The sequence below is a fragment of the Pseudorca crassidens genome, chromosome 19 (assembly GCF_039906515.1).
Source record: "Pseudorca crassidens isolate mPseCra1 chromosome 19, mPseCra1.hap1, whole genome shotgun sequence".
In the NCBI taxonomy this organism is placed as follows: domain Eukaryota; kingdom Metazoa; phylum Chordata; class Mammalia; order Artiodactyla; family Delphinidae; genus Pseudorca; species Pseudorca crassidens.
Genome location: NC_090314.1, coordinates 15,384,343 through 15,410,313, shown reverse-complemented (window position 1 = coordinate 15,410,313; position 25,971 = coordinate 15,384,343). Strand labels below are relative to the sequence as shown.

Here is a 25,971-nt window from a genome sequence, read left to right as displayed (position 1 = left end):
CATGACTCGGCAAGCAAGTAAAAACTAAAGTGGTAACTTCAACCTAGGCTATAATGGGAAGCAAAATTATTCTGTTTGTCACAACTCAAAAGTCTACAGGCTGCCGGCTTCCCGACCTCTCTCAGAGGAGTCTGAGCACAGGTCTGATCTGCCTCTCCCGGGGAAAGCCAGTGTCTGTTAGGAGCCACACGGCACCCTGACATATTCCCCTTCCTGAGCCTGAGAGGATTCCGGCCCCATCCTTTAAAGCTGCAGAAGGTACGGTCACTTTCAGGATACTGGCTGGCTAAAGTGACTGCTTTCTGAAGTGATCTCCAGAGATACCTTGTCTCATTTGAATGGCAGTTTCAAGAAACCAGTCTTTCAGGCAATACTGGGACCTAGACCCGTGAGTGACTCAGATAGTGACTAACGGGGCAGGACCCAACCTCTCATATGCTGGGGAACACAGCTGGGCCAGACAACATTCTCTGCAGAAAAGAATCAGGCTCCCTAACTTTTCTTAACATCTTAATTTTTAAAAACTGAACAAGATAGGAGCGAACCAGTAGCAAAAAACAAAACAAAACAACTAAGCCGTATGACAGGGTAACAATGAGGGGAAAAAAAATCATAGTGCTACAGAACATAAGGACTGGAACAGACCTTGGAGATCATCTATTTAAACTACTGATAAGGAAACCAGAGCCCACAGAGGCTCTGACTTGTTCCCTCTCGAGGTCTTAGAACTAGTCAGCGGAGAAAAACAAACTCTTTTTGGCACTTGATTCCATCTAACACTCCGCACCTCTTTTTCGCTGGTTGCTGAGAGGAAGGAGACCAGCGTGGCACACATTAGGCCCTCAAGCATACGCGGATGCAACGGAGAACACGGGGCACGGACAAGACGAAGACTGGGAGAGCCACGGGGGGCTTTTCTCAGCAGGCAGGCGGGACAGTGGATGTGTCTTCAGCTGCTCCCCATTACAATCTCCTCACTCTTAATTCGTTTTCAACGCCTCCCACATTTCACATCTTCTTGGTAATTAGGCAGCAGTCCATGTTGTTGTGTGTGGCTCGGGCTCATTGCTTTTCTAGTCTTACAGACTTCTATACTTCTTTTTTTCCAATAGAAAAATTATTGCTGTTTCTGCCTTCCAGAATAAATATGGGGCTCAATTCTCTTTTTACCTCTAGGAGAGCACAAGAGGAATACTCACCGAGGGGCTGAGGTGCCTAGAATTTACATATATTTTCCTCATATGAACACTACGACGACTCACTGTTCATGAAGGTGCAACTAGACTGGCCTTATCTTTTTGCCAACAGAATATGTTATATGCAGGAATGGAAGAGATCTTGAAAAATAATCTGGACCACAGCAAACCACCTCTGACAAATGAGATAATCTATTCGCTCGCAAAGGCTTCCAGAGAAGAAAATTCCTGAACGACTTCCCTCTGTGAAATCTTCTTACACCTAACCCAAACCTCTCCAGCTGCAACATAAGCCTATTTTATTTTTCTCTTGCTGTCATCCAAAAGAAGTCAAAACTATTTGGTTATGACCCTAATATTTAAACACAGTTAGGGTACCCCCAACAGCTGTCTCCAAATAAAACTTTTTTTACCTTTTTTTTTTTTTTTTTTTTTTTTTTGCGGTACGCGGGCCTCTCACTCTTGTGGCCTCTCCCGCTGTGGAGCACAGGCTCCGGACGCGCAGGCTCAGCGGCCATGGCTCACGGGCCCAGCCGCTCCGCGGCATGTGGGATCTTCCCAGACCAGGGCACGAACCCGCGTCCCCTGCATCGGCAGGCGAACTCTCAACCACTGCGCTACCAGGGAAGCCCTACCTTATTTTTTTAAAGATTAATTTGTCCTCTCAGAAATCAATTTCTAGCTTTTTAATCATTATTGTGATCCTTTCTCAAACTTCCTTCAAAATATCTAAATATGAGAGTTTTAAAAAGGGGAAAAAATAAGGTTCTAACTAATGCTTAACCTGATTTAAAAATATATATATATGTGTGTGTGTGTGTATATATATATATATATATGTATATGTATATATATAAGTATGTGTGTGTGTGAGAGAGATATATATATATATATATATATATATATACACACACACACACACACACACACACACATATATCTCCTAAACATTCGTATACTCTGGACCAAGATTTATAACTTTTTTAGTCCCAAGAGTCTCTAACAGAGCTAAGAAATACCTAGGGCAGTGGTTCTCAACCAGGAGCAATTTTGCACTGCGGGGAACATTTGGCAATGTCTAGAGACATTTTTAATTGTCATAACTGGGGGTGAAGAGAAGGAATGCTACTGGCATGTAGTGGGTAGAAGCCTGGGATGCTGTTAAACAGCCTACACAGGACAGCCCCTACAACAAAGAATTATAAGGTTCAAAATATTAACAGTACAGAGGTTGAGAAATCCTGACTTAGAGCAAACATGAGGTACATAAAAAGTTAAAGAACAAACACAGGAAAAAGAAAAAAGGAGAAAATACTGACTAGAAAGGTAGTAAGGGGAAAAAAAGATTTTTTAAATGAGAATTTTAAAAGAAATAAAGAGATAAGGAACCATAGCACCTACTTTAAGTGCAGTACAGTGGTATTTCTCATATGATGCGCTACTTTATGAAATAATATCTTCTTATTATAAGATAATAACCCTGCAACTGCACCTTTACATTACTCACTACTGACTGGCCTACGACGACCCATAGAATACTAGATCCTGCTCTCCAGTCTTTCACAATCTACCCATTTCTTGTAATAATTCACTTATTCCTACAACAAATATTTACTGAGCACCTACTACATGCCAGGCACTAGGGATACAACAGTCTTAAGCAAAAACTCCTGCCAGAGTAGTGCTGACGTGGGGGTGGGGTGAGGGGCTGCTACTGATGCACCTAGTTTACTTTGCTGAGTAAATCACTTCACACTTATTTCTGCTAGTAGAGATGCATCTATTGGCACTACTCCAAGTTTCCCAAGTCATTTCAAAATCAAGACTATAGCCATCCCTGTCACTCTTGCCCAGGCTGATGACAAATGAATATGTAAAAGGTACAGTGTCTAGTTTACCATCCACAAACAGTGTTTCTTCAAGCAGGACAAAGCTTTTCAGCTTCTCCCACTAAGGAAACCTTCTAGAGCATTACAGATACACTTACAAGGTTATGACAGAAAGTGAAAGGGAGGGGCTTCCCTGGTGGCACAGTGGTTAAGAATCTGCCTGCCAATACAGGGTACATGGGTTCGAGCCCTGGTCCGGGAAGATCCCACATGCCGCGGAGCAACTAAGCCCATGCGCCACAACTACTGAGCCTGCACTCTAGAGCCTGCGAGCCATGACTACTGAGCCCACGCGCCACAAGTACTGAAACCCGCATGCCTAGAGCCCGTGCTCTGCAACAAGAGAAGCCACTGCAATGAGAAGCCCACGCACCGCAACAAAGAATAGCTCCTGCTGACCACAACTAGAGAAAGCCCGCACGCAGCAACAAAGACCCAACACGGCCAAAAAAATAAATTAAAATCTTAAAAAAAAGAAAGTGAAAGGCAAACACTGACAACAACTGGGGGAACTATAATCCAAAGCAAATCACCTCAAAGGGTAGTTCACAATAAAACCTCCAACTCAGAAAATATTAAAATGCAGAGACGACCTGAGGGCACTGCCACCCGTTCCTCTCCTGGAATAACGAGGCACTCAGCACAGGGGCACCAGCTTTACACAGTGAGGAGAAACTCGGATCCACCAAAGGGATACTCAAAACCTGATCTCTTCCCAGAGGCTTAATGGATTAAGTAACAGGGTCTCACCCACACCACCTTCCCTGAGACTTATATGGAAATCCGTGGTGAATGGTGAAACCAAAGAGAAGTCTTAGCATTTACTGAGGTCAGCAATATGGTGCAGGAAACTGAGCACAGGAGGAAGGGGTATGGTTCGAAGGAAGAGAAAATGTCGGAAGCAAGAAATTACTGTCCACTAATTTTCAAGGGAAAATTAGTGGATAGTATTTTCCCCCAAGGAGGACCCCTGGCAGCTGCACCCAGGGACTAAGCATGACTTCCTTGCGGAGCTCACTAGGGGCTGAGCCGGAAGGCAGAGGAAAGAGAAATCCAGAGGGATTAGGGGTGGGGGCTGGGAAAAGATTGTGGTTAAAAGGGGGCTTTAGTAAAGGTAGGGAAGGGGGAGCCAGAGGGATGGAGAGTAATATTTCCCAAACTTCATGAGCACAGTAGGAGAGTGAGTGAAGGGAAGAGGAGAGAAGGTGGAGGCCCCTAAGAATTCACACCCTGTGCCCTCAGTTACAAACACAGTCTAGTTGCTAACAATATTAAATTCCAAAATGACTTGTAATGTAGGAAAATAAAATAAACATCCTGCACACTTACCCAATCCGGGTAAACAGCTTCCCATGGGCATGGAGAAAACTGAGGATGAACCTTTTGTTCAGCTGCATGGGAAAAAAAGAGAGGAGAAAACAATTAAACTTTCCCCAGTTTCCTGTTACTGAACAGAGTCCCTAGTGACACAATAACCTGGCCAGGGTCTAAGGGGTGGGCACTAGGGATGGGAACCAAATGAACATGCCCAAACTCTCACACAGACCCAGGGCCCATGCCCAACAGCTGCTGCTCAGCTGAGCCAAGATGACAGCAGGCTCGGTGAACGGACAGCACCCCCTGCTGGCAGTAGTGTCTGTGTGCAGGGAGCGAAGCACTGAATTCCAACTAAGCTGGGTAGATGGCTGTCACCCTCTGCCATCTAGAAGTCACTCTGTCCCCATAATGACGGAAATGAAACACTGACAAGTACAGGACTGGGATGATGATGATCTTGGATAAGTCCCTTCTCCTTCTTACGAGCTGTTTTTCTACCTACCCAAAAAACAGAACTCTTCTTTGGTAACCAAGGGTAAGGTAATCCCACCACTAACTAGCTTATCAAATTGTACTTCTCCAGCTTTGAAAATAAAAGTTCAAACCTTTCCTTTTTTTTTTTTTTTTCTTTTATTTGAAAGAAAAACTGAAAGCTGGGGTTATGTGAAATCCTCTGGCTTTTAAATGTTGGCTACTAAAGAAAAAAATTTAAACATTAGGCAAGCCAAAAGCACACGTTTGCCAGCCACATCTGGCTCACACAGCCATGAGCTGCCGAGTTTTCAATCTCAGTTCAAGGTTCTAGAAAATCTACTTCTATCAAAATTTAGGGGATACATTCCTCTAAGCAAAACAAGGCAGGGAAAAAAAATTCAACTCCAAAGAAAGTGGAAATAATCTAAAGACCAAACCCTGTCATCTTCCCTGGTCTCCTGGAAGCAATATGCTCAGGGCCCTGTAGCCTGACAGGGAAGACGGATAAAGGATTTTGATCTCAAGGTGGTGGTTAGGGCAAGGAACAGTCCAGCACCCTGGATGCTCTGCCCAAGAGGAAAATACTCTTCTGGTTTATACCCTTGCAAAACAGAAAACCAGTCAAATTGTGGCAGTTCCACCAATTTCACAAGGAAGCTGGGTGTGAGGAAAGGAGGGCATTCTCGCCTCCCCAGTGACTTCAACCACAAACTGCAAACAATCTTCAGTCTTTATATTTGCTTCAACAAATTACACTTAATCAGCAATACCAGACAAAACTGATTTCTGTAGTTAAAAAGGATACTTCATGGAATGTAACCTGTCTCTACAGTGAGGTGAGTCAGGGCAGGGGACACTGGGTTCCATGAACAGAAGGGAAAGATGAGGACCTGCCACAAAGTAAATGGCCGAGGGCTCCGCCACTGTTAGTGGCAAGGCCTGGGCTAGAATGCAAAGGAAGGTGGTGAAAAACTTACCCCTCAAACCTCTGCCACTTACCTGCTGTGGGGTCTCAGGCAACTGATCTAACCTCCCAAAGTTTTTCTTTCTACGCAGTGGAGATAACAGTACCCATACATTAAGGGACTGGTGCATGAGATAAGGCAACTAAAAGCACGTGCTCAGCATCTGTAAACACTCAAGTGTCAGCTGAACATTCTCTCCCAATGAATGGTAGAGTGAGTGGTAAAATGTTAACAACTGGAGAATCCAGGTGAAGGATATACAAGAGTTCCCTGTATTATTCTTGCAACTTTTCTATGGGTATAAAATTATTTCAAAATAAAAAGGTAAAAATATATATTCTCTCTCTATTCTTGTTTTAACTCAACTGTCCCTTTTTCCAGCTGCCAATCATAAACTGGTTAACTCATCCATAACTGGTTCTATTTATACATACAGGATACTTTGGTAGAAACAGAACGATATTAACCCATCTCGTTCAAGCCAATTACTATCCCCCAAGCCGCAAGATAGCTCAGAAATTCAAGCAACTTAAACCAGTGAATGACAGAACTTGAACCCAGGTCTCCGATTCCAAAACAGTTCTCCTCCCCTTAAACTGCCATCTATCTCAGGAAGAGAACAGGTGAGCTTATTCATGAAGGGCCAACGAGGGGGGAAGAGCAACTAAAAAGAGCAGTTCAGTTTTACCTTTAAGTTTTCCCTACCCATTAGGTGGGAAACAGTGTGTAACTCACAATGCCTCCTGGAACAAAATGAGTGCACCAGGAGGTTTTTTAATGCTGGCGTTCTAGCTATACTTCCCAAAGATCCTTCTCTTAGGGTAGTAGATGAGGCCTACTTAATTACCTGACTTCACACCTGCCATTATCATATTTTAACTATATCTAGTAGACAGTGGATTTCAATGCATTGTTTTTCAACTAGTGATAGTGAAGGGAATCTTAGCAAACTTTGTCAAACTATACACACATTCTCTCTGACCTTGGTTAATGAGAACCACTGCTTTATTTTTAGTCTGAAAGTACCTGTTACCCTAAATATAGTTTCTCTTTATCTGTCACCAACATTTTGAGTAGGAAAGGAGCTAAAATGTAGATACATTCTAGAGAGAGGTAAAGCATGTTATACTGAGGAAGTAGATTTGTTACACATTGATCAAAATGGGACTAAGCACTATCGTAAATTAATAACACGAAGTCAGCAAGTGCTGAGGTAGAGCTTTTGGAAAACCTAACTGATACCAAGTCCACAAAAGGAAGGTCTTAGCCTGAGCTTCCTCCCTCTCCAACACATCACATGGATTGGCTCCATGTTTGGAGCTTTCTGATTCCTAACAATACACTCAGATGGTCTCACTCAGGTAGAGAAATAACTGTTTTTCCGCATATGGTGAGACTGTCTCCAGATCTTCCTCGTGCAATTACATACTGTTCACCAGAAACTAAAAATGCTTCTTGGGTGTAGCCCTAAGAGACAGTGTTAGAATTATTAAAGGGCTCCTGGTTCTCTGGTTTAAGTCCATAGCCGACTCACAAGGGACTCTTGGGCCTCCTGTACCATCTAAAAGCAAGGACCCAAAGAGACACTAATGGCAATAGTTGCATGGGTAGGTCTCTGGACACTCACAACAAAGTCTGTCCTTCCATTAACTATGGGGTTATGAGTAAAATGGTTTGGGTTGTTCCTCAACTGTAAAATGGAATTTCTACCACTGACGGTACCTAACTCCGAGCTGAAAGGATAAAACGAAGTCATACAAATTAAAGCATTTTGAGGAATAAATGTCTTATGCAAGCCCCGGTTATTACTACTCAGAACTGCCTAAGTGCTTTATAGACTGTGTAGCAAGGAAAGAGAAAGCAGCTCCTCAGAGGCAGCAAGACATCACCAGAGGAGAGGATTCTGAAATATGCCCAATTTTAATTCTTAATAGTTGTTCCTGCTTCTAAAAAGTTGTGTGGAAAACTGAATTTCTGAAAAGTGAATCATTTTAAGGACAGTAGGAGGAATTAAGCGGAATTCCTCAGTATTAAGAGGACGTCCGGCATGCGTCTTGAAAGCGTTTTGGGGAACATAAACTATCGTTCTCTAATTTATTCATCTGGGATGTCTCTACTTTTAAATACCAAGTACTAAAAAAAAAAAAAAAAAAAAACTTTGTTGTGTTTTAAAAGGGGGGCTCTATCCCCTTAGATATGAGACAACATAGGTGAAGACCAAATTTCAATGGTGCCTGTTAGAAAATGTCCAGGACTTTCAGAGCCTGCCATCAAAGCCCAGTTATCTCCCTAAAGCACTGAGATCACAGGTGGAAAAGAATGTGAGCACAGAGGTGAAGCTGCCCACCTTCATCCCTGTGCTCCCCTGACAGGCACAATCAAGAGCAGACCAACAAGACAGGGTCCCCAAAGCCAAAGAACTTGTAGCCCAAGAATAAAAGATAAATAACAAACCAACTTGCCAACTCCCCATTTATGTTCCAAAACCTAAGACAAGGCCTTCTGACTACGAAGGTGCCAGAAGGGACTGTGCTTCCCTTACTGTCACTATCCCTCAGCCAGGAAAAGTCTGTGGCAGGGAGATCTAAGGAGATGATAGAGAAAGTGAGGAAGGAGGGCCCGGCACACAAAACATGGACGCCTACCGGTTAAGTCAGCAGTATAATACTCATATAGCAGGAATAAAAACTGCTCATTAGATCTTTCAGTATTCCTCTTTCCAGGATATAGATAAATAAAAATGCACAGGCAAGTCAAGTAGCAAGACTCAAATGCCTTGTAGGGAGACAAAGCAAATCACAAAAATCCATCTTCGAATCCCAAAGAGCCACACTGAGGCTGCGGTAGAGCAGGTACGGTGATTACTCTTCACCTTCAGTTTCTTCACCCCTGAACTGTTCTGGGCAGGACGACAGCTCAATTAGCTCTAATTAAGCCCAAGTTCCATGCAGAGCTGTCCTACTTAGATGGCTGGATCTGAGCCATGTGAATTCAAGTGTAAAACGTGCCTCTTAAAACCAATGCACCCCTTGAAACAACAGCTCTCACTCTCACACTGCAGCTTAGTGCTGCCTCAACAAAGTCTTACATTAAAGCAATTTACTTGCTATTACTTCATTATCTCTCCTACTTAAAGCCAGCAAACTGGAGGGAAATTGGGCTAAATGTCAAATCACCAGTCAGCTCCGGAAAACCCAGCCAGCAAGCAGAGGGACAGCTGAGCTGAGAGTACCGGGCTGGCTCTCAGGAGGAAAACTGGCACTAGGTCTAAAGAAAAGAAAGAACCACGCATTTGTGACTATTCTGTATTTATCGCTCCTTTGTTTACTGTGGGGGAGGGAGTAGTACGGAATAATATGAACAAAGACCACTGATCTGGGTTCAAGACCTGGGTTCAAATTTTGGTTATGCCATTTATTTTCTATATAACTATCGACAAATCACGTCCACTTTCTAAGGCTGTTTCTTCAACTATAAAACAAGAAGGCAGGGTGAGATCAATATCGGTGATTCCATAACCCTGAGTGTGTATGCATCACAAGAAGAGCGTCTGTAAAAAATATAGATGCCCCAGTCCTTCAGAATCAGAATCCTCAGGGAGGGGAGAAGGGGACTGCGAATCAGCATCTTTAAAAGGTCTCCAGGTAATTCTGAAAGACAGCTAGATCTGGGAATCCCTGGGCTAGATCACGCGTCAGCAAATTATGGCCGAAGGGTTTTTTAGTGTGGCCCATGAGCTAAGAATGGCTCTTATATTTTTTAACAGTTGAAAAAAATCGAAAGAATTTTTCATGACGCATGAAAACTATATGAAATTTAAATGTCAGGGTCCACAAATAGAGTTCTATTGAAACACAGCCACACTTGTTTGTTTCATATTGTCTGTGGCTGCTTTCCCCCTACAAAGGCAGAGCTGAGCAGCTGTAGCTGAGAGTGTGCCCAAAAGCCTAAAATACTATCTGGCCCTTTACAGAAAAAGGATGCTGAGCCTTAATCTCATCTATAACACTGGGGTCTCAAAAAAATGTTTGTACCTGCACAACACTTCCGGGCCACCACACACACACTGGAAACAGCAATGAATCTCATAGGCTGTTTAATAGCAAGCCCCGCCTCTCTGGATGTTCTGACACCTACCCTCCCACCTATCACCTCAGGGGAATCACCAATCCACAGTGTTCCTTCCAATTCTAAAAGCCCACAAATGAACCGTTCTAACTAAATCTAATCTTTCTTACCAGCTTCTGGGCAGACACCATCCTATTCTATGTTATCACAAAATACACCAAATGCCAAAAGACTGCTGAACTCAAACACCCCAAAGGCTACAGAGAAATATAAATGGGGCTCTCAAGGTTTCCACCTTGGAAGCCACTACGGGGTGGAAACACAACACACCCAAGCCCAATCAATATTTCACTTAGGTCAGAGGGCCCCAGGACTTTTCAAGGGAAAGTAAATTCAACCTGCGCTGTGTGGTCTGACAATCTACAGCTCAGAAGTGCCACCAGCTTAGCATCTCAAGGTATACAGAGAAAGAGAGAAAGTTCAGCCAAAGGGCGACACTGTTACTCTGACTGAGTTACTTTCTGAATGACTCTTCTTTCTGACTCATCTCTCTCAGAGTCTGGGAACTCTCATGCCCATCCACCCAAAAAATGGGGGAGATGGGACACCTTTGCAACTGCACAAAGTGGGAGAGAAGAGGACAGGGCTGAAGCTCCCACTTGGTGAAGAGTTGGGCACCAGAAAATAGTTTTCCAAAGGCACATACACAAGCTCAAACCCTCTTTTAAATGAATGGATCAACAGAGCGCCGAAGATGGTGAGGTCCTTTTCACACTGTGTCCACCCATTCATGTACTCATTCAACAAAAACTTACTTGCCATCTTCTAGGGACATGACACTGTGCATGAACTATGAACAAGGCAGAGATAATGCCTCCTCTGTGGTTGACACAATTATAAAGTACCATGATTGGCGAAGGATGGGATGCTGTGTATTTCCACAGCAGGAGCATCAGAGATCTCAGAGGAAAAGAGGTAAAGAGTCATGCCTATATTTCATAAGCACAGGGGACAGCATGTGTGATGGTCCCAAGAGTAGAACGTTGTAGACTGGCATGGCCAGGTGAGTGATTCTACAAGAGGGAGGCTAAAGAAATAGGCTGGGCCAAGTTGTAGATGTCCTTGTTAAAGAGTCTGATCTTAATCAAAGCCACTGAAGGGTTTTGAGCAGGGAAGTGACATGAGCAAACCTCCATTTTTAAAAGGACATTCTGATAACTGTTTAGAAATTTTAGTTGTTTTTTTTTTTTCTGGTTGGGTGGAGGGAGTGCGGAGTGAAATGTTTACAGGCCAGGAGACCAGTTAAGAAGCTGCTGCAATCATCCATTGGCAATAGAGACAGAGAAAAGAGGGAAGACAAAGAAAACCATCATTTCACGCTCAATCAATCATGATCCCTTGTCCCTAACTCCCAATAGTTCTAGTTCTAAGTAACTCAATTTACAGAGACCAGCAGTGGCCCAGAACCAAGCAGAAGTCTTTAGAATCACACAGAAGTCTTACGCAAACTAAGTGAAACACTGATTTCATTTTCAGAAATAATTTGGATATTCTTACCTTATTTCCTTTCAATAATATTTTTAAACAGCCTAGCATAGTGTCTGGTACTTAATACATATTAGTAAGTGACTGTTGAAGAATCTATTAAAATATATAGATTTGAGGGGCTTCCCTGGTGGCACAGTGGTTAAGAATCCGCCTGCCAATGTAGGAGACACAGGTTTGAGCCCTGGTCCGGGAAGATCCCACATGCCGCGGAGCAACTAAGCCCGTGCGCCACAACTACTGGGCCTGCACTCTAGAGCCCACGAACCACAACTACTGAAGCCCGCGCGCCTAGAGCCTGTGCTCCGCAACAAGAGAAGCCACTGCAATGAGAAGCCCATGCACCGCAACAAAGAGTAGCCCCCGCTCGCTCCAACTAGAGAAAGCCCGTGTGTAGCAACAAAGACCCAATGCAGCCAAAAATACATTTAAAAAAATAAATAAATAAAATATATAGTTTTGATAGTAGTAAGATAGATTATCCAGGTAATACACAGAAAAAACTCACAAGAAAAACAGTACAGTACTAATACTAATACTAATGCTGAAGGGAAATAGCACACTCACCACTATTTATGAGAATTTAAATATTTCTCTTTCTGGAGGATAATTTGGCAAAACCCAAAAGTACTCAAAGGAAAAGAGAGTACTGGGCTTCCCTGGTGGCACAGTGGTTAAGAATCTGCCTGCCAATGCAGGGTACACAGGTTCAAGCCCTGGTCCGGGAAGATCCCACATGCCCGTGCACCACAACTACTGAGCCTGTGCTCCATGAGCCACAACTACTGAGCCCTCCCACGTGCTGCAACTACTGAAGCCCGTGTGCCTACAGCCTGTGCTCTGCAACAAGAGAAGCCACTGCAATATGAGAAGCCTGCGCACCGCAACGAAGAGTAGCCCCCGCTCGCCGCAACTAGAGAAAGCCCACGCGCAGCAATGAAGACCCAACGCAGACAAAAATAAATAAATAACATTTTAAAAAAAGAAAAGAGAAAACAGAGTACTATCGAGATTTAAGGATTTTGATCCTGAGTAACAGCAGCTCCATCTGCTACATTCCAGCTCAAGAGACTGGACAAGAAGAGACCACAGCTAACATCAGAATACAAGACAAAGTCCTTACAATGGCCTACAAGAGTCCTGTGTAATAATCATTCTCCACTCCTGCGGCTTCCTGATACTTGAATATGCTAAGCACATTCCCACTCAGGGGGCGTGGGGCAGGGGGCGTGGGGGGGCGATATTTTCTCTCTAGCCCAGTGGTTCCCAACCTTTACGATTCGTGGGAATTACCTCTGAATCTTTAAAAAATACGGACGCCTGACTTCTATCTCCAGATATTCTGATTTAATTGGCGTGGAGGTGAAACCTGGGCATCATGATTTTTAAAAGCTTCCCAGATGATAGTACTGTACCAAAGTTTGAGAACGACTGCTCTAATTTACACTGTTTTTATAGCACTTATCACCAATTTTTACACACACGCCATGACAGCAAGGACTTTGTGGATTTCATTCACCACAGCCAGAGACTCCTAGAGGGTAACCGATAAATACTTAAACAAATAGCCTTTCTAGCCTGGTCCCTGGCTGCTCCTCCTGCCTCCACTCTTGCTGATACAGCCCACCCTTCAGCAACAAACAATTATTTGTGATGCCCTAAATTCACCATGTTCTTCCTGCTGCTATGGCCAATCTCCATCTAATGCCTTCTCATGCACTCCTTTTTATATCTAATAAAGCCCTTCTTTTCCTTGCTTAAGACCCTCCTCCCAACCTCCAGGCTGAGCTTGACACCTTATCCTCCAGACTCAGAGACTATTTCACATGCCTCTGTGATACTGGGTATCATGGTACATCTTTATTATATACACACATCTGTCTTTATATGAGCTCTGTCCATAAAATTTTTCCATGATGATGGGAATGTTCCTTATCTTCACTGACCAACACAGTAGCCATCAGCCACAGGTGAGTAATGAGCGTTTGAAAGGTGGCTACGGTGACTGAGGAACTGAACTTTTAATTTTATTTCATTTTAATTAAATACCCCCATATAGCTAGTGGCTACCACACCGGTCAGCACAGCTCCAGGCTTATGTCCTTTAGTGAATGATTCGTTTCTATATACCAGGACACAGGAATTAGCAATAGTGAGGGACAGCTGATTGAAGAGATGGATGGATATGAGTTTGCCCCAAAGATTATAATACCCATACTTTTATAATTTCTGGTTTTGCCATATGATCGGAGCAAAAGACACATCCTGAACCACAAATAAGGCTCAGCCAATGGGAGCAAAGGATTGGAAGAACCTATTCTACTCTTCTGCCCAGACATATAATCCACATAGTGTGGAAGTGTGGCCTCACACCTGATTTTAACTATTGGACTGCGCCTTTCAGAAGCTTGGGGGCAGCTCCCGACTAAGGACAGGTTGAATTTACAGAGTTGGCTCTGTGCTTTAGGAGTTAAAAGTACCCCAACCTACAAAGACACAACTCAGACACCGAGAGCTCAAGGTTTCCCAGCTGAGCAAAACAAGTGTGTCATACTCAACCACCTTAGTAACAGTCAAAACTTCTCCAGCACCTTCTCTGTGTAAGGCACATTTCTAAGCACTTTATGACTATTAGCCCATTTAACCTCACAACAATCCTGTGAAGTAAGTACTACTATTATTTCTATGTTACAGATGAGAAAACTGAGCACAGAGAGGTTAAGTGACCAGCCCAAGTCTGGTTCCAGAGTCTGAGCTCTTAATCTTCCACCTTTAAAAGGGGCAACTTTTTTGGCAGAACCAAGAATCACACTGAGGATGTTTATAAAGGCCAAAAGCTAAAGCAACCCCAAGCAAAAACCTACCAATGGCTCCAGCTATCATTCACTGAAAGACCACTAGGCCAAACCAACCGAGAACTCTTGCAGATTAAGAGAAGTAGACATTTCCAGTCCAGATCATACCATGAAAGTCGGTGGAAGCACTTAACAACGGCACTCTAGGATAATGCCAGCCAGAAGAGAGAAAAAGGAAAAGTGGGAAAAGTGAATAAAAGCTTGTTCTCCATAGCAGTAAAATACCAGTAATAAAACTAGTAAAATAAAAACCCTAATATTTTTCTAGATAAATCCACAACCCGCCTGTTTAAGAAGGAGTTCTTCAAGAATCAAAGAATGTATGTGCAGTTACACACTATCATCAAGGGACTGTGCATGGTCCAGAAAAAATATCAGAAAACATACCCTCCTGCCTACCCACCTACCACAATACAGGAACACCCCTGAATATCTCAGGAAAGGGAGGAGTAAGAACTAATCTAAGAACCCAGAGAAGAACGAAGCTTCAGTTTAAGAAAGATGTGGTCACAAAGAAGGTTTCACAAACCACTCTACTGTGGGCACCAAAAAGCAAATAACCAGCATTACAGGGCGCTCTGACAACCTCATGTGAGCTTCAGATTTAAGCAAGGCACCAAATAAGGGAAGGATTCTGGAGCATCAACTCCTAGGAAAAGTGTTTCAAGTTAAAAATGGTTATTCAGGTTTGGATGTGAACTTCTGTATCTGTTCTTTATCAACAGAGGCACCTCTACCTCACTGGCAGCTAGCAGTAGAAAGGGAAGAAAATGGTTGGAATAAAAATGGGTTACACATAGATGACAAAATGAGCTGACGCAGCCTGGCATTTACCTGGACACCAAAGACAAGGCTATAAACATGCAACACAGAACTTGCAGGATCCCACATCCCAGCTGGACCCAAGCATCGCCAAGGAGCAGGCTGGCCATGATGTCACTTTTCCCCCAACAGCCAGAGTTCAACATTAAGGCCAAAAACCACAGCACTTTTGGTGAGAGACTCAGTTTCACTGTGACTGGAGGAAGGCCCGCTTCCATCTAGTTTTCTGTCAGTCATATCCTTTTTGTGCTGGTTCCCAGACTCAAAATATCTAGTTGAAAAGGCACGGCAAACACCTTCAAATTCCTTGTATTTGATCCAATTCTCCTCTTCATTTTCCTTATCTTCTCTCAACAATGAAAATCAATCTTAGGCACACCAGAAAGCAGGTAAATCATGAACATTAACTTCTTCCTAACTTATTTACAGTGCTTTATCCCTTTCACTGTTACTATGAAATGTATAGGGAAAATGTGAGTTTAGAGTTGAAAGAGAAGCACGAAAATGACGAGTCAAACACCAATTACGCCGGGACTTCCCTGGTGGTGCAGTGGTTAAGAATCCACCTGCCAATGCAGGGGACACGGGTTTGATCCCTGGTCCGGGAAGATCCCATACGCCATGGAGCAACTAAGCCCGTGCGCCACAACTACTGAGCCTGTGCTCTAGAGCCCCCGAGCCACAACTACTGAGCCCACGTGCCGCAACTACTGAAGCCCGCGCACCTTGAGCACGTGCTCCGCAGCCAGAGAAGCCACTGCGATGAGAAGTCCGCACACTGCAACGAAGCGTAGCCCCCGCTCGCCGCAACTAGAGAAAGCCCACGTGCGGCAATGAAGACCCAACACAGCCAAAAACAAAAGAACAAGCAAACAAACAAATAAATAAAAACCAATTACACTGGGTTACACAGTTTGCTTAGTTTGTGACAACTGATCAACCTGTGTGGCTTTGACACATGCACTTTCCTGCAATGTATATTATACTGTAATAAAGTTTTCTTCAAAATACCACAACCTTTGCTGCTGTTCCACAAAAAGCCTTTATTTCATGCCAGTATCCTTTGTCCTATATGTCCTAACCCCCTCAAGGTTCTAACTCTGAGGTGGTAAAAAATGAAGGTGACTGTGCTAAAAGGCTGTGGCTCCACCTAGGTGCAGAAAGCTATGCTGGTGTTAAATGCCAGATCTACTGATGGTGTACGTTAGATCCTATTTTACAGATGCAGAAACAAGGAAAGAGACTGAGAAATGTGTTGGCAGAAATAAAAAGAAATTTAGGAATATGACCCAGAAGATCTGACTCCAAGTCTGCATCAGCCACAAGGGACAGCTTCTCAGGGGGGCACCAAGGGCATCTACTAGTGTCTTATCCAACCTTTTGATATGTATCACTTCAAAGTATTTTAAAAGCCATACTGTTTTACAGATCTGTCCGGAAGTCTAAAAGAAAATATGCCAAAGAAATTCCTCAAAGAGAATGTCAACTGACTTACAAATAGTTTACTTTACAAATTAGGGGCTAGCATCTCAGAGATTTGTGGCACAAGTCAGCTCAAAATCTCATTAGATATAATAAGACTTTTGTATCTTTACCAAGAAACACCCCAGAAAAATGCAAATCCACAGAGGTATTATTCCAACTCCTCTTTTCCATATGCTTCAGTAGTTGCAGTCCTACTGTGCGTGTGAAGAGCAAGAACAGGACTTATTGCCAACAGTTACAACACAGTGCATAACTTATTCCCAAGCCAAGCTAGGCTTGGCTCAGAAAGCTTCCCAGAATGATGGAAGGCATGACTGTAGGATGACTCAACCTTTGCTAATGCATAAAATAAAGCAAAGAAGAACTATTTGAAGGATTCACTTCTAAGCTTGGGCCAAATCAAAAGCCCAGAAGTATCCACTTTGTGATGAATCTTCAGTTCCAGCTGACTGATTAGACAGCATTGGTGTGGACATCTGTACCGTGGCCTAAGATGTTCTAATGACAGACTCCTGGCTAGGAATCTCAGAAGCAACCACTCAGTTTCTAACCACACCACGTTTTTAATCCATGCTATTCCTTCTGCCAGAAAAGTCTGCTACCCACATCTCCCTAAAGAACTTGTTTCATCTTTCAAAATTAAGGACAGATCACCTTTCTAGGTAGCTTTCCCTGTTTATCATGAGTTAATTTCTTTCTACTCTGTATTACCCCTATACAGTATACATATTTCTATTATAACATGTAACATTTCATTACAAGTATTTACTTACGTATCCATTTTTCTTACTACACTGTATCTTTGAAGGAAGGACCAATATCATTTACCTTTCTAGGTGCAGTGCCTAGAATAATGACCAGCATACAAAGCTACTCACTAAATATTTATGGAAATGACCTGAATGGGGACAGGAAAAACCCTGATCCCCTCAGAGATGACTAGCTGACCTGAGAAAGAGGTTTCACAACTGGGTAAGTAAGAGAAAAGAGAAAAATGTCCATATAAAACTGTGAAACCAATTATTTAAGTCCACATATAAAGGTATATACCGTACTGCAAGACAGAATACAAAAAAGAAAGAGGAGCCAACAAGAAAGCGATCAGAGGTCAGGAGCAGTAAGGACACGACACAAAATGCATGCCAGAAATCCCTGACACTTATTAAAGCCAGTTACGAGTTCAGCTCTAACCTCTGGAACAATTAAAATAGAGAATTATTCTGAATAACAAACTCGTAAATGTGCATGAGGTTAAAAAAACACACAAAAAAACCTCACACAGTACAACTATCTCTGATACTAAAAGCAAAAATTTCTCCCGTGGGTTTCCACAAAGAAGATACCAAGTAATGCAAATAGCAGTGATTCCCTAGGCCTCTTTTATTATTTGTCTTAATATAGGCTGATGACCTCACACCAAAGTACAATTCAGTCAAAGCAATACTACCACGGACCAACATGTCACCTAGGTACATGTTCTAGGAATGAATGACATGGAAAGAGCAAAAGGAGGAGAGATGCCTAGTGATTTCCAGAGCAGACGCTCAATAAGTTTTGAATCGGTAGACAGAAGATAGACAACTGGAAAAATCACTGAAGCTCTTAATAATAAAAATATGTGATAAATACATTTTACAGGGAACTGAGCATCAGAAAGCATCTCGATAGCATTTTAAGTTCCTTCTGGTCTAGGGAGTCTATATACTAATGCTCAGAAAATAAAACTGAGCAGTAACTTCAATATTAAATATTCATGAGCAAAGTGAAAGGCTTCCAGGAGGAAGCCTGAGTTTTAACCTGAGTTAACCTGAGTTTCCCCCTGGAGCCAAACGAAGGGTCTACCGACTGGGGTAAGATCACAAGCCAAAAAGACAACTATTCCATATTCTCTACCTTAGCCCAAACATCACACCCAAGACAGTGAAAACAGAGTAGACAGATGAAATCCCGGGACCCTAAAGAGTAGACAGGGATTGCAACTAACAGAACTACAGATATGTCTCCCCACGAGTATGGTCAGAAACTTAAAAAAACATAGGAAATTGGTGAGAAAGGTAACATGGGGAAAACAAAAAGGTCAGTGCAGTCTCTTAGCCCCCACAACAGACAATATGTTATATATAAAGTGGGCTGCTCCCACTCACTACTAGTAACATCGCCTCACTACTCTGTCCCCTCCTATAGTAGCTGCAGACTGAACATGGATCCAGTGTAAGGGTCTCATTCTTATGTGGAAGGCTCTTCACGGACTAGGAGCTGGATCCTAACGGACGATTTATAGTACACCCGCACATACATTCCAGTTGGCTGGAACTCAGCAGCTGATTGCTCCCTTGTCTAACTTGGTAAGGAGCCAAAGGAGGACTTTTCTCAGTCGACTCTCCCAGGCTGGAAAATTCTCTAACCCCAGAGTTCTGGCTTAAGTCTGGATATCAGGTTATTCAGGAGATGCCAAAACTACGTCTTTACATTGGCTTTGAACAAGTCTCTCAAGCACACCATACGGATTCCCACAGATCTCAAAATCATCTGGACAATAAGGCCAAAGATGGCCACTCTTCCTCTCACATAGAGAGGAACATGCTTTCCAAAGCATGGCCAACATCAAAACAAACCTTTCATAAATCATACATCAACCTGAACAAGTCTTGAAGGGTGAACAACCAACAGACACACTCATTAAATGGCCTCCTTACAACCTTTTTATTCTACACTGAAAATTCTCCCTATTCCCCCAGTGACTGGAATTCTCTCTCACTGTGATTGATCCTTATGCCACGAAGGGCCAAATTCTAGGTCTGTTTCTCTGACTGAGAGGAAATGAAGGAAGAAACCGTAACAAGGTGTTTTTTTAATCTCAGTAGGTTCTCAACCAAAACAGTTCCACCCCTCCCAGGGAGTCCTTGGAAAATCATGGGGGCCAACTACTGGCATCTAGCGGATGGGGCCAGGAATGCTAAACATCCTATGGTGACAGGCCAGAAAAATGAACTGTGCCCCCAAAAGGCAATAACACCCTCATTAACAATCAAGGTCCTAAAGGACCTCTGGGTTAATTGCCTTCACCCGCCCATCTTCTGGAGCAGTGGTGGGCCAACTTTTTCTGTAAAGGGTCCGGCAGTAAATAGTTTAGGCCTTATAGGCCACGTATGTCTCCCTGTCACACGCTCTTCTTCTTTTTAAAAAACTCCTCACATAGGAAGGTAATAAACGCTTCTTAGCTTGCAGGCCACTGGCAGTCTTGTATCTACCCCTGTTCAGAGCACTCACTACCTGACTCATTAAAGTCCACTTATATTGAGAGATGCTGACTAAAATAAAATTCGATGCCGTGTGTTATAAACAACTCCAATAATGAACACTACAATTTTAAAGAATGCAACAAGAGCTTCAGAATTTAGTCTTAAAACCTAAGAACTGAGGCATGTATTTGACTTCTAATCGATTAAACAGTTCTCTCCTCTCCTCCCCTGTGCATTTCAGTAGCAAGTTTTCTTGTGAATGTTCGATTTCAAACATGTTACTGAAAAGAGCACGGGGGCAGCCTTTCCCCCTCCCTTGAGGGTATATAACTTCCTATTCACTATGCGTGCCACTCAGAAAGTCTCTTTAGAATTACTACTCTTAACATTTTCTAAAATGTCTAAACCAAACCAAAGCCTGGAAAATCTGACTGGTATCTGGGTCCTGACTTTCCGGATGGTAACTAAAGGTCACGTGGGGTGGAAAGTGGCCTGTGGGTAACACAGAACACACACATGCACGCGAACAGGATATGTTGGTAATCCGGTTTCCTGAGACCTGGTGAGTTGCGAGAGTTCTCATCAACACTCTTGCGGAAGATGAAAAACCTTAAGCTGGGAAATACTGGATTTTAAGAAAGTATTCATTCTTAGAATTAGATTTCTGGCTGAAGCAGAATGGGAAGGTACACCTCCTCTTCCTCCACATTTTAGTTGTCTAAAAACATAAATAAAACAAACACAAAAAATAAATGAAGCGAGTATCTGACGAGGTTTCTTCACCGTGTGGAAGCTGGTGTTTGCACCATGGCTTATATCAGGTCTCAAGCCCAGAAAGACGAAGAGTGTGGTTTTGGTGTCTAACCAGCCTCAACTGCACCCTGGCACTCTGTTTCTTCCCCCCAGAGAACTCTGCTCTGCTAGAGGAAAGAAACCAACCTCACATCTTGAAACAAAACTGCTAGGATAAAAATAAAGCCCTGAAGTGGTTTGGTGACCGAGGTCATATGGGGCGTTAAGGGTTTGTAGTTAGGGCCAATGCACTTTGAGAAACTTCCACTCACTGCTAACCACAAAGAGACAAAGACAGACATCAGCCCGAGAGTCCAGCAGTGATCCAGGCAGGTGGCCCCAGACCTTGTCTGTTAGAGGCTGTTCCTCACAGCAAACTCATAGGATCAATATCCGAAAAAACCCAGTCCCAGTTGTGACCTTCTTTGAAAGTAATCTCACCAAGCTGTTTCTTATGGCCTGAGAAAAAGAAAGCCAATCTGTAGCCTCTTCCTGTAGAAAAAGAGGCTCTTACGAACTCCTGTCATCACATGCCGCCAAATCTCAGTTGACAGAAGCATACTTTCAAAGAGTTGCCAGGGTGGAGGAGAATGGCACGGGGCACATATTGTAAGCTACTTTACAAAAGTAAAGGGCCACATCAGTGACATGAAGTTAATAAAATGCCCACAGCAACCCCGAAAAAATACATGGTACCCACCTTACAGATACAAAATCTCTGTATTCATGAGGCCAAAAAATTAAGCTAACTTTCTCTGCCTTGATGATATAATTATGGGGCAACGCAACAACTGAGTTACCATGGACAAAACATTCACCTATTAGCAGAGAGGCTCAATTCTTCTCTATCCTTGTAAATGAAGTCCATGCTTAGGCTATCCAGAGGAAATCAGGTCACAAGCTATTTTGAGCTTCACGGTGGCACGAGCTCTGGAAGCGCCAACCTGAAGGATCGTGATACAACTCTAGGAACTGGAACTCACTCTAATACAAGGCAAGGCATCCTGCCTAAGGAAGCAGGCCTTCTAAAACCATGCTCTCATCTATAGTTATGTTCATGGGTGGGGGCAGGGGGGTGAGGGGAAGGTGGAGGCATTAGATGTGTATCACCCACACATCACAGCTTTCTTCTGCACGGTGGTGGCAGCAGTGGCAGCAGCAGCTGGAGTGCACAAACTATGCAAGGGGCACTGAAAAGCAAGACAAAGGATGGGTCTGAAGAAAATACCACCTGCATACCACACTGTTAAAAAAAGCCTTCAAGCAAATATAATACGTTGAGCATGTGAAAGCTCTCTGCGACAGGCCACCTGACCTGGATTTCCCACAGTGAAGCTGTGCTCCTTTTTTGGCCCATGTTTACTTTGCTGGACTTTTGATTAACGGCAAGAAAAAAAATGCACTCACATACCATCCAGCCTTGTAGAGCCATGTATCAGAGTCGGAAAGAAAATCATCATCCTCGAAGGAAAAACCACCATGGAAACATGGACACAAGAGATTCAGGCAGGGGCAGCACACAAGATCCAGGCAGATGATTCCCAAACCTTGGCAAATAAGGTTCTCACTCTGCCAGAGATTTCACATAACTATTAAAAAGCCTGGGGACAAGGAAAACTACATGAGACCAGAAAAGCTTATTCCAACCAACTGGTTTGGTGGGTGCCATTCAGACTTTACTAAAACACAGCCTGAAGCTTTTCAGTTCACACGCTTACGCAGTATAACTTCTCACTTTTCACCAAGTTGGCTGCAACAGGATGCTGAGGAAAGAGCTCTATCCCAGAGCTCTGTAGGTAGGCCTCAATTCCCACAGGTACAAATTTCATTAAGAAACAGAAGTGATACCTTCAGATTCCTTAGGCTCACTACTGGACAGCAGACAGAGTAACCCAGCCAGGTAGCAGGACATACTGCTCACTGATTTCTGGGTCAACACCAATGACAACGTCACGTGAATCCCAGCAAAACACCTATGGCCCAATGATTAAGACGTTTCCCTGTGCCCGAAGTCAGGCCCGTTTGGGTGCTCTTGTCAATCTTAAACTGAATCTCTGAGAAACAACTTAAATGCCTCTTAAAAACCTGGATTGTAATAACTTACTTCGGCACTTTTAAAGCATGGATCACAAAATCAAATGCCTACAGAGGCAAGGTGCGTGATATAAGTAAGCCACATCTAAGCAAGCGTAGGAGAGGTAAAGGGGCTAGTGGCAAACTAAAAGGGGGTAGGTACTACTCAGCTCTGGCAAATTGTTGCCAGATCTTGAATTCTTTTGAGAATTAGCTGGCAACTGACTGTAATTTTAAAATAAAACAAACAAAAATCCACTATTTGTACCACTTGAACTCTGGTTAGTGAGCTCATCTGACACCTCCTAACGCAATAAAAAATGAGGCACACAGCCCCACCAATGAAGTACTCTTACCAAAAATGCTGAAAGTATCTAACCATGTGTTTAACTCTCATTTACAGTTATATGGGGAGAGAGGAACAGGTTAAATGATACCACAAGGAAAGAGAGGCAAATTCAGAATGTGGAAATTCCACAGGACAATTGACCTGCTTCTTCTTTTTTTTTTTTTGACCTGCTTCTTTAAAAAGCTAGTGACATAAAGAAAATTTTTAAAAGGGAAGGCAGAACCGGTCTTGATTAAAAGAGACTTAGGAAAAAACAATCAAACAATAATATATAGATCTTGATTTGAACAAACCAACTCTAAGAAGACATTTGTTAGATAATCTGGGAAATGAAGTCATAGATCAGATACTGAATGACACCAAGGAAAGGCATGGCAATGGCCCTGTGGTACGTAAGAAAACGTTCATTATTTTTTTAAAGGCATGTAGGGGGGACTTCCCTGGTGGTCCAGTGGTTAAGACTCCACACTCCCAAAGCAGGGGGCCCAGGTTCAATCCCTGGTCAGGGAACTAGATTCCGTATGCCGCAACTAAGAGCCTGTGTGCTGCAACTAAAGATCCCGCATGCAGCAACTAAAAGATCCCACACTCAGCAACGAAGATCCTGCATACCACAACTAAGACCCAGTGCAGCCAAATAAATATATATATATATTTTTTTAATTAGAAAATAAAAGGCATGTAGAGAAGTGAAATATGTAGGGATGCAGTGATCTAGGGTTTGCTTTAAAATACTTCAGCAGGGGGTGAAGGGGAAAAGCTGAAACAAATGTGGATGACAGGTATGGGGGTTCATTACGCTATTTTCTTTTGTGTGTTTGAAATTTTTCATAATTAAATAAAACTCTTCAAATCAAGTGAACAGTCTGCATTTAGACAGTGGGTTGTCAGTTTGTGAATCATCAAGCCTCATTGTTCACTTTGGTTAGAAAGCGAAAATTGCAAAATCAAGCCTAATAGCTTAAAAGAACACCGTAACAAAAATATGTCAGTAACAACTACCACCACTGTATGAGAAGTTACGATATGCCACTCATTGCTCTTTACATGTATTATCTCATTTAGTCTATAGTTATCACCACCTTACAAATGAGGAAACCAAAGCGCAGGCAGATTAAGGAACATGCCCAAAGTCTCACAGCTAGTAACTGATAAAACCAGGACTTGAACTTAGGACTTCCCAAAACCCAAGCTGTTAACTCCTGCACTATCCTGCCTCTGACATACAGAATGCTGGACAAAATTAATGAAAGCTAACAAGCTTCCAAACCCTAAAGAAATATAATGGACTTGCAGGCAATCACTCATGGAAGGATCTCCCAACTCCCAAGTCCAATAGTAATATAAAAAAAAAGCAAAGGTGAATAACAGTGTGTATGATATGCCACTAATAGACAATCATATATCTGCCTTATATATACAATTTATATTACATATAAACACACATATACTATACTACCCCATTCAAAAATATTTCTTGGGCTTCCCTGGTGGCTCAGTGGTTGGGAGTCTGCCTGCCAAGGCAGGGGACATGGGTTCAAGCCCTGGTCCAGGAGGATCCTGCATGCTACAGAGTAACTAGGCCCACGCACCACAATTGCTGAGCCTGTGCTCTGAAGCCCATGAGCCACAACTACTGAGTACGCGTGCCATAACTACTGAAGCCCATGCACCTAGAGCCTGTGCTCTGCAGCAAAGAAGCCACCTTTGCTTCTTTGGTGAGAAGCCCGTGCACCGCAACGAGGAGTAGCCCCCGCTCGAGGCAACTAGAGCGGGCCCGCGTGCGGCAACGGAAACCCAACGCAGCCAAAAATAAATAAATAAAATAAGATAAATAAAACATTAAAAAAAATACATTTCTTTAATTAAAATATTTAAAAAGGCAATCACTCCTCTACTAGATCTGTCAATCTCTATTCCCACCTTCCTAGAAACCAACCCTAACATAACTGCCTAGAAATTTCTCCAAGAATCCAGCTTTCCAAACAAGGTCACCAACTTCCTATGCCCAGGGGGCCTCACATTAATCCCTCATGCCCCCAATTTATTACTAGCTCAAGATGCTGCCTCATGAAATGGATCCTTTCAGACTCAATCTTTCAAAAACAATAATCAGGGGGCTTCCCTGGTGGCGCAGTGGTTAGGAATCCACCTGCCAATGCAGGGGACATGGGTTCAAGCCCTGGTCCGGGAAGATCTCACATGCCATGGAGCAACTAAACCCGTGCGCCACAACTACCGAGCCTGCACTCTGGAGCCCACGAGCCACAACTACTGAAGCTCGCATGCCACAACTACTGAAGCCCACATGCCTACAGCCCGAGCTCCACAACAAGAGAAGCCACCGCACTGAGAAGCCCGCACACTGCCACGAAGAGTAGCCCCCACTTGCCACAACTACGGAAAGCCCGCACACAGCAATGAAGACCCACCACAGCCAAAAATAAATTTATAAAAAACAAAACAACAATAATCAGTCCTATTAGATGTCTAACCTTTCTTAGCAAACAAAACAACAATGATCAGTCCTATTAGATGTCTAACGTTTCTTGAACTCACTCTTCCTTATTGTTGTGGCTTGAGAAGTTTCTCTTTATGCACAAGAGACAGGACATTATGGTGTCACTCTAACTGTGCTACTTTGATAAAGACCAAGATACAGATAACTGTGTTGACCATAAATATTAGAATACCACTTTCCCAACCAGATTCTAGGTTAAAAATTAGGCATGGATTTTCCTCTTCTGATATCCCAAGATAATGGGCATTCGACATTTCCAATCTAAATGCTGTGCCCTATAAAAATATGCAGGAAGAGCATACCCTAAAATGTTTTATTTATTTATTTTGGCTGCGCTGGGTCTTCACTGCAGTGTGAGGGCTCTCTAGTTGAAGCGCA

At 43.1% G+C, this 25,971-nt stretch overlaps 1 protein-coding gene across 4 annotated transcripts in view; it reads right to left on the bottom strand.

Moving 5' to 3' along the window:
* Nucleotides 1–25,971, bottom strand: part of SMG6 (SMG6 nonsense mediated mRNA decay factor) — a 236,544-nt gene that overhangs the window by 182,038 nt on the left and 28,535 nt on the right. For all 4 annotated transcript variants that reach the window (XR_010937526.1, XM_067715952.1, XM_067715953.1 and 1 more), the window contains one exon: nt 4,415–4,476. Coding sequence is in view for 3 of the 4 variants with exons in the window: in XM_067715952.1 (XP_067572053.1) it covers nt 4,415–4,476 (62 nt within the window). In the remaining variant the exon portion in view is untranslated. The remainder of the gene's footprint in view (nt 1–4,414; nt 4,477–25,971) is intronic.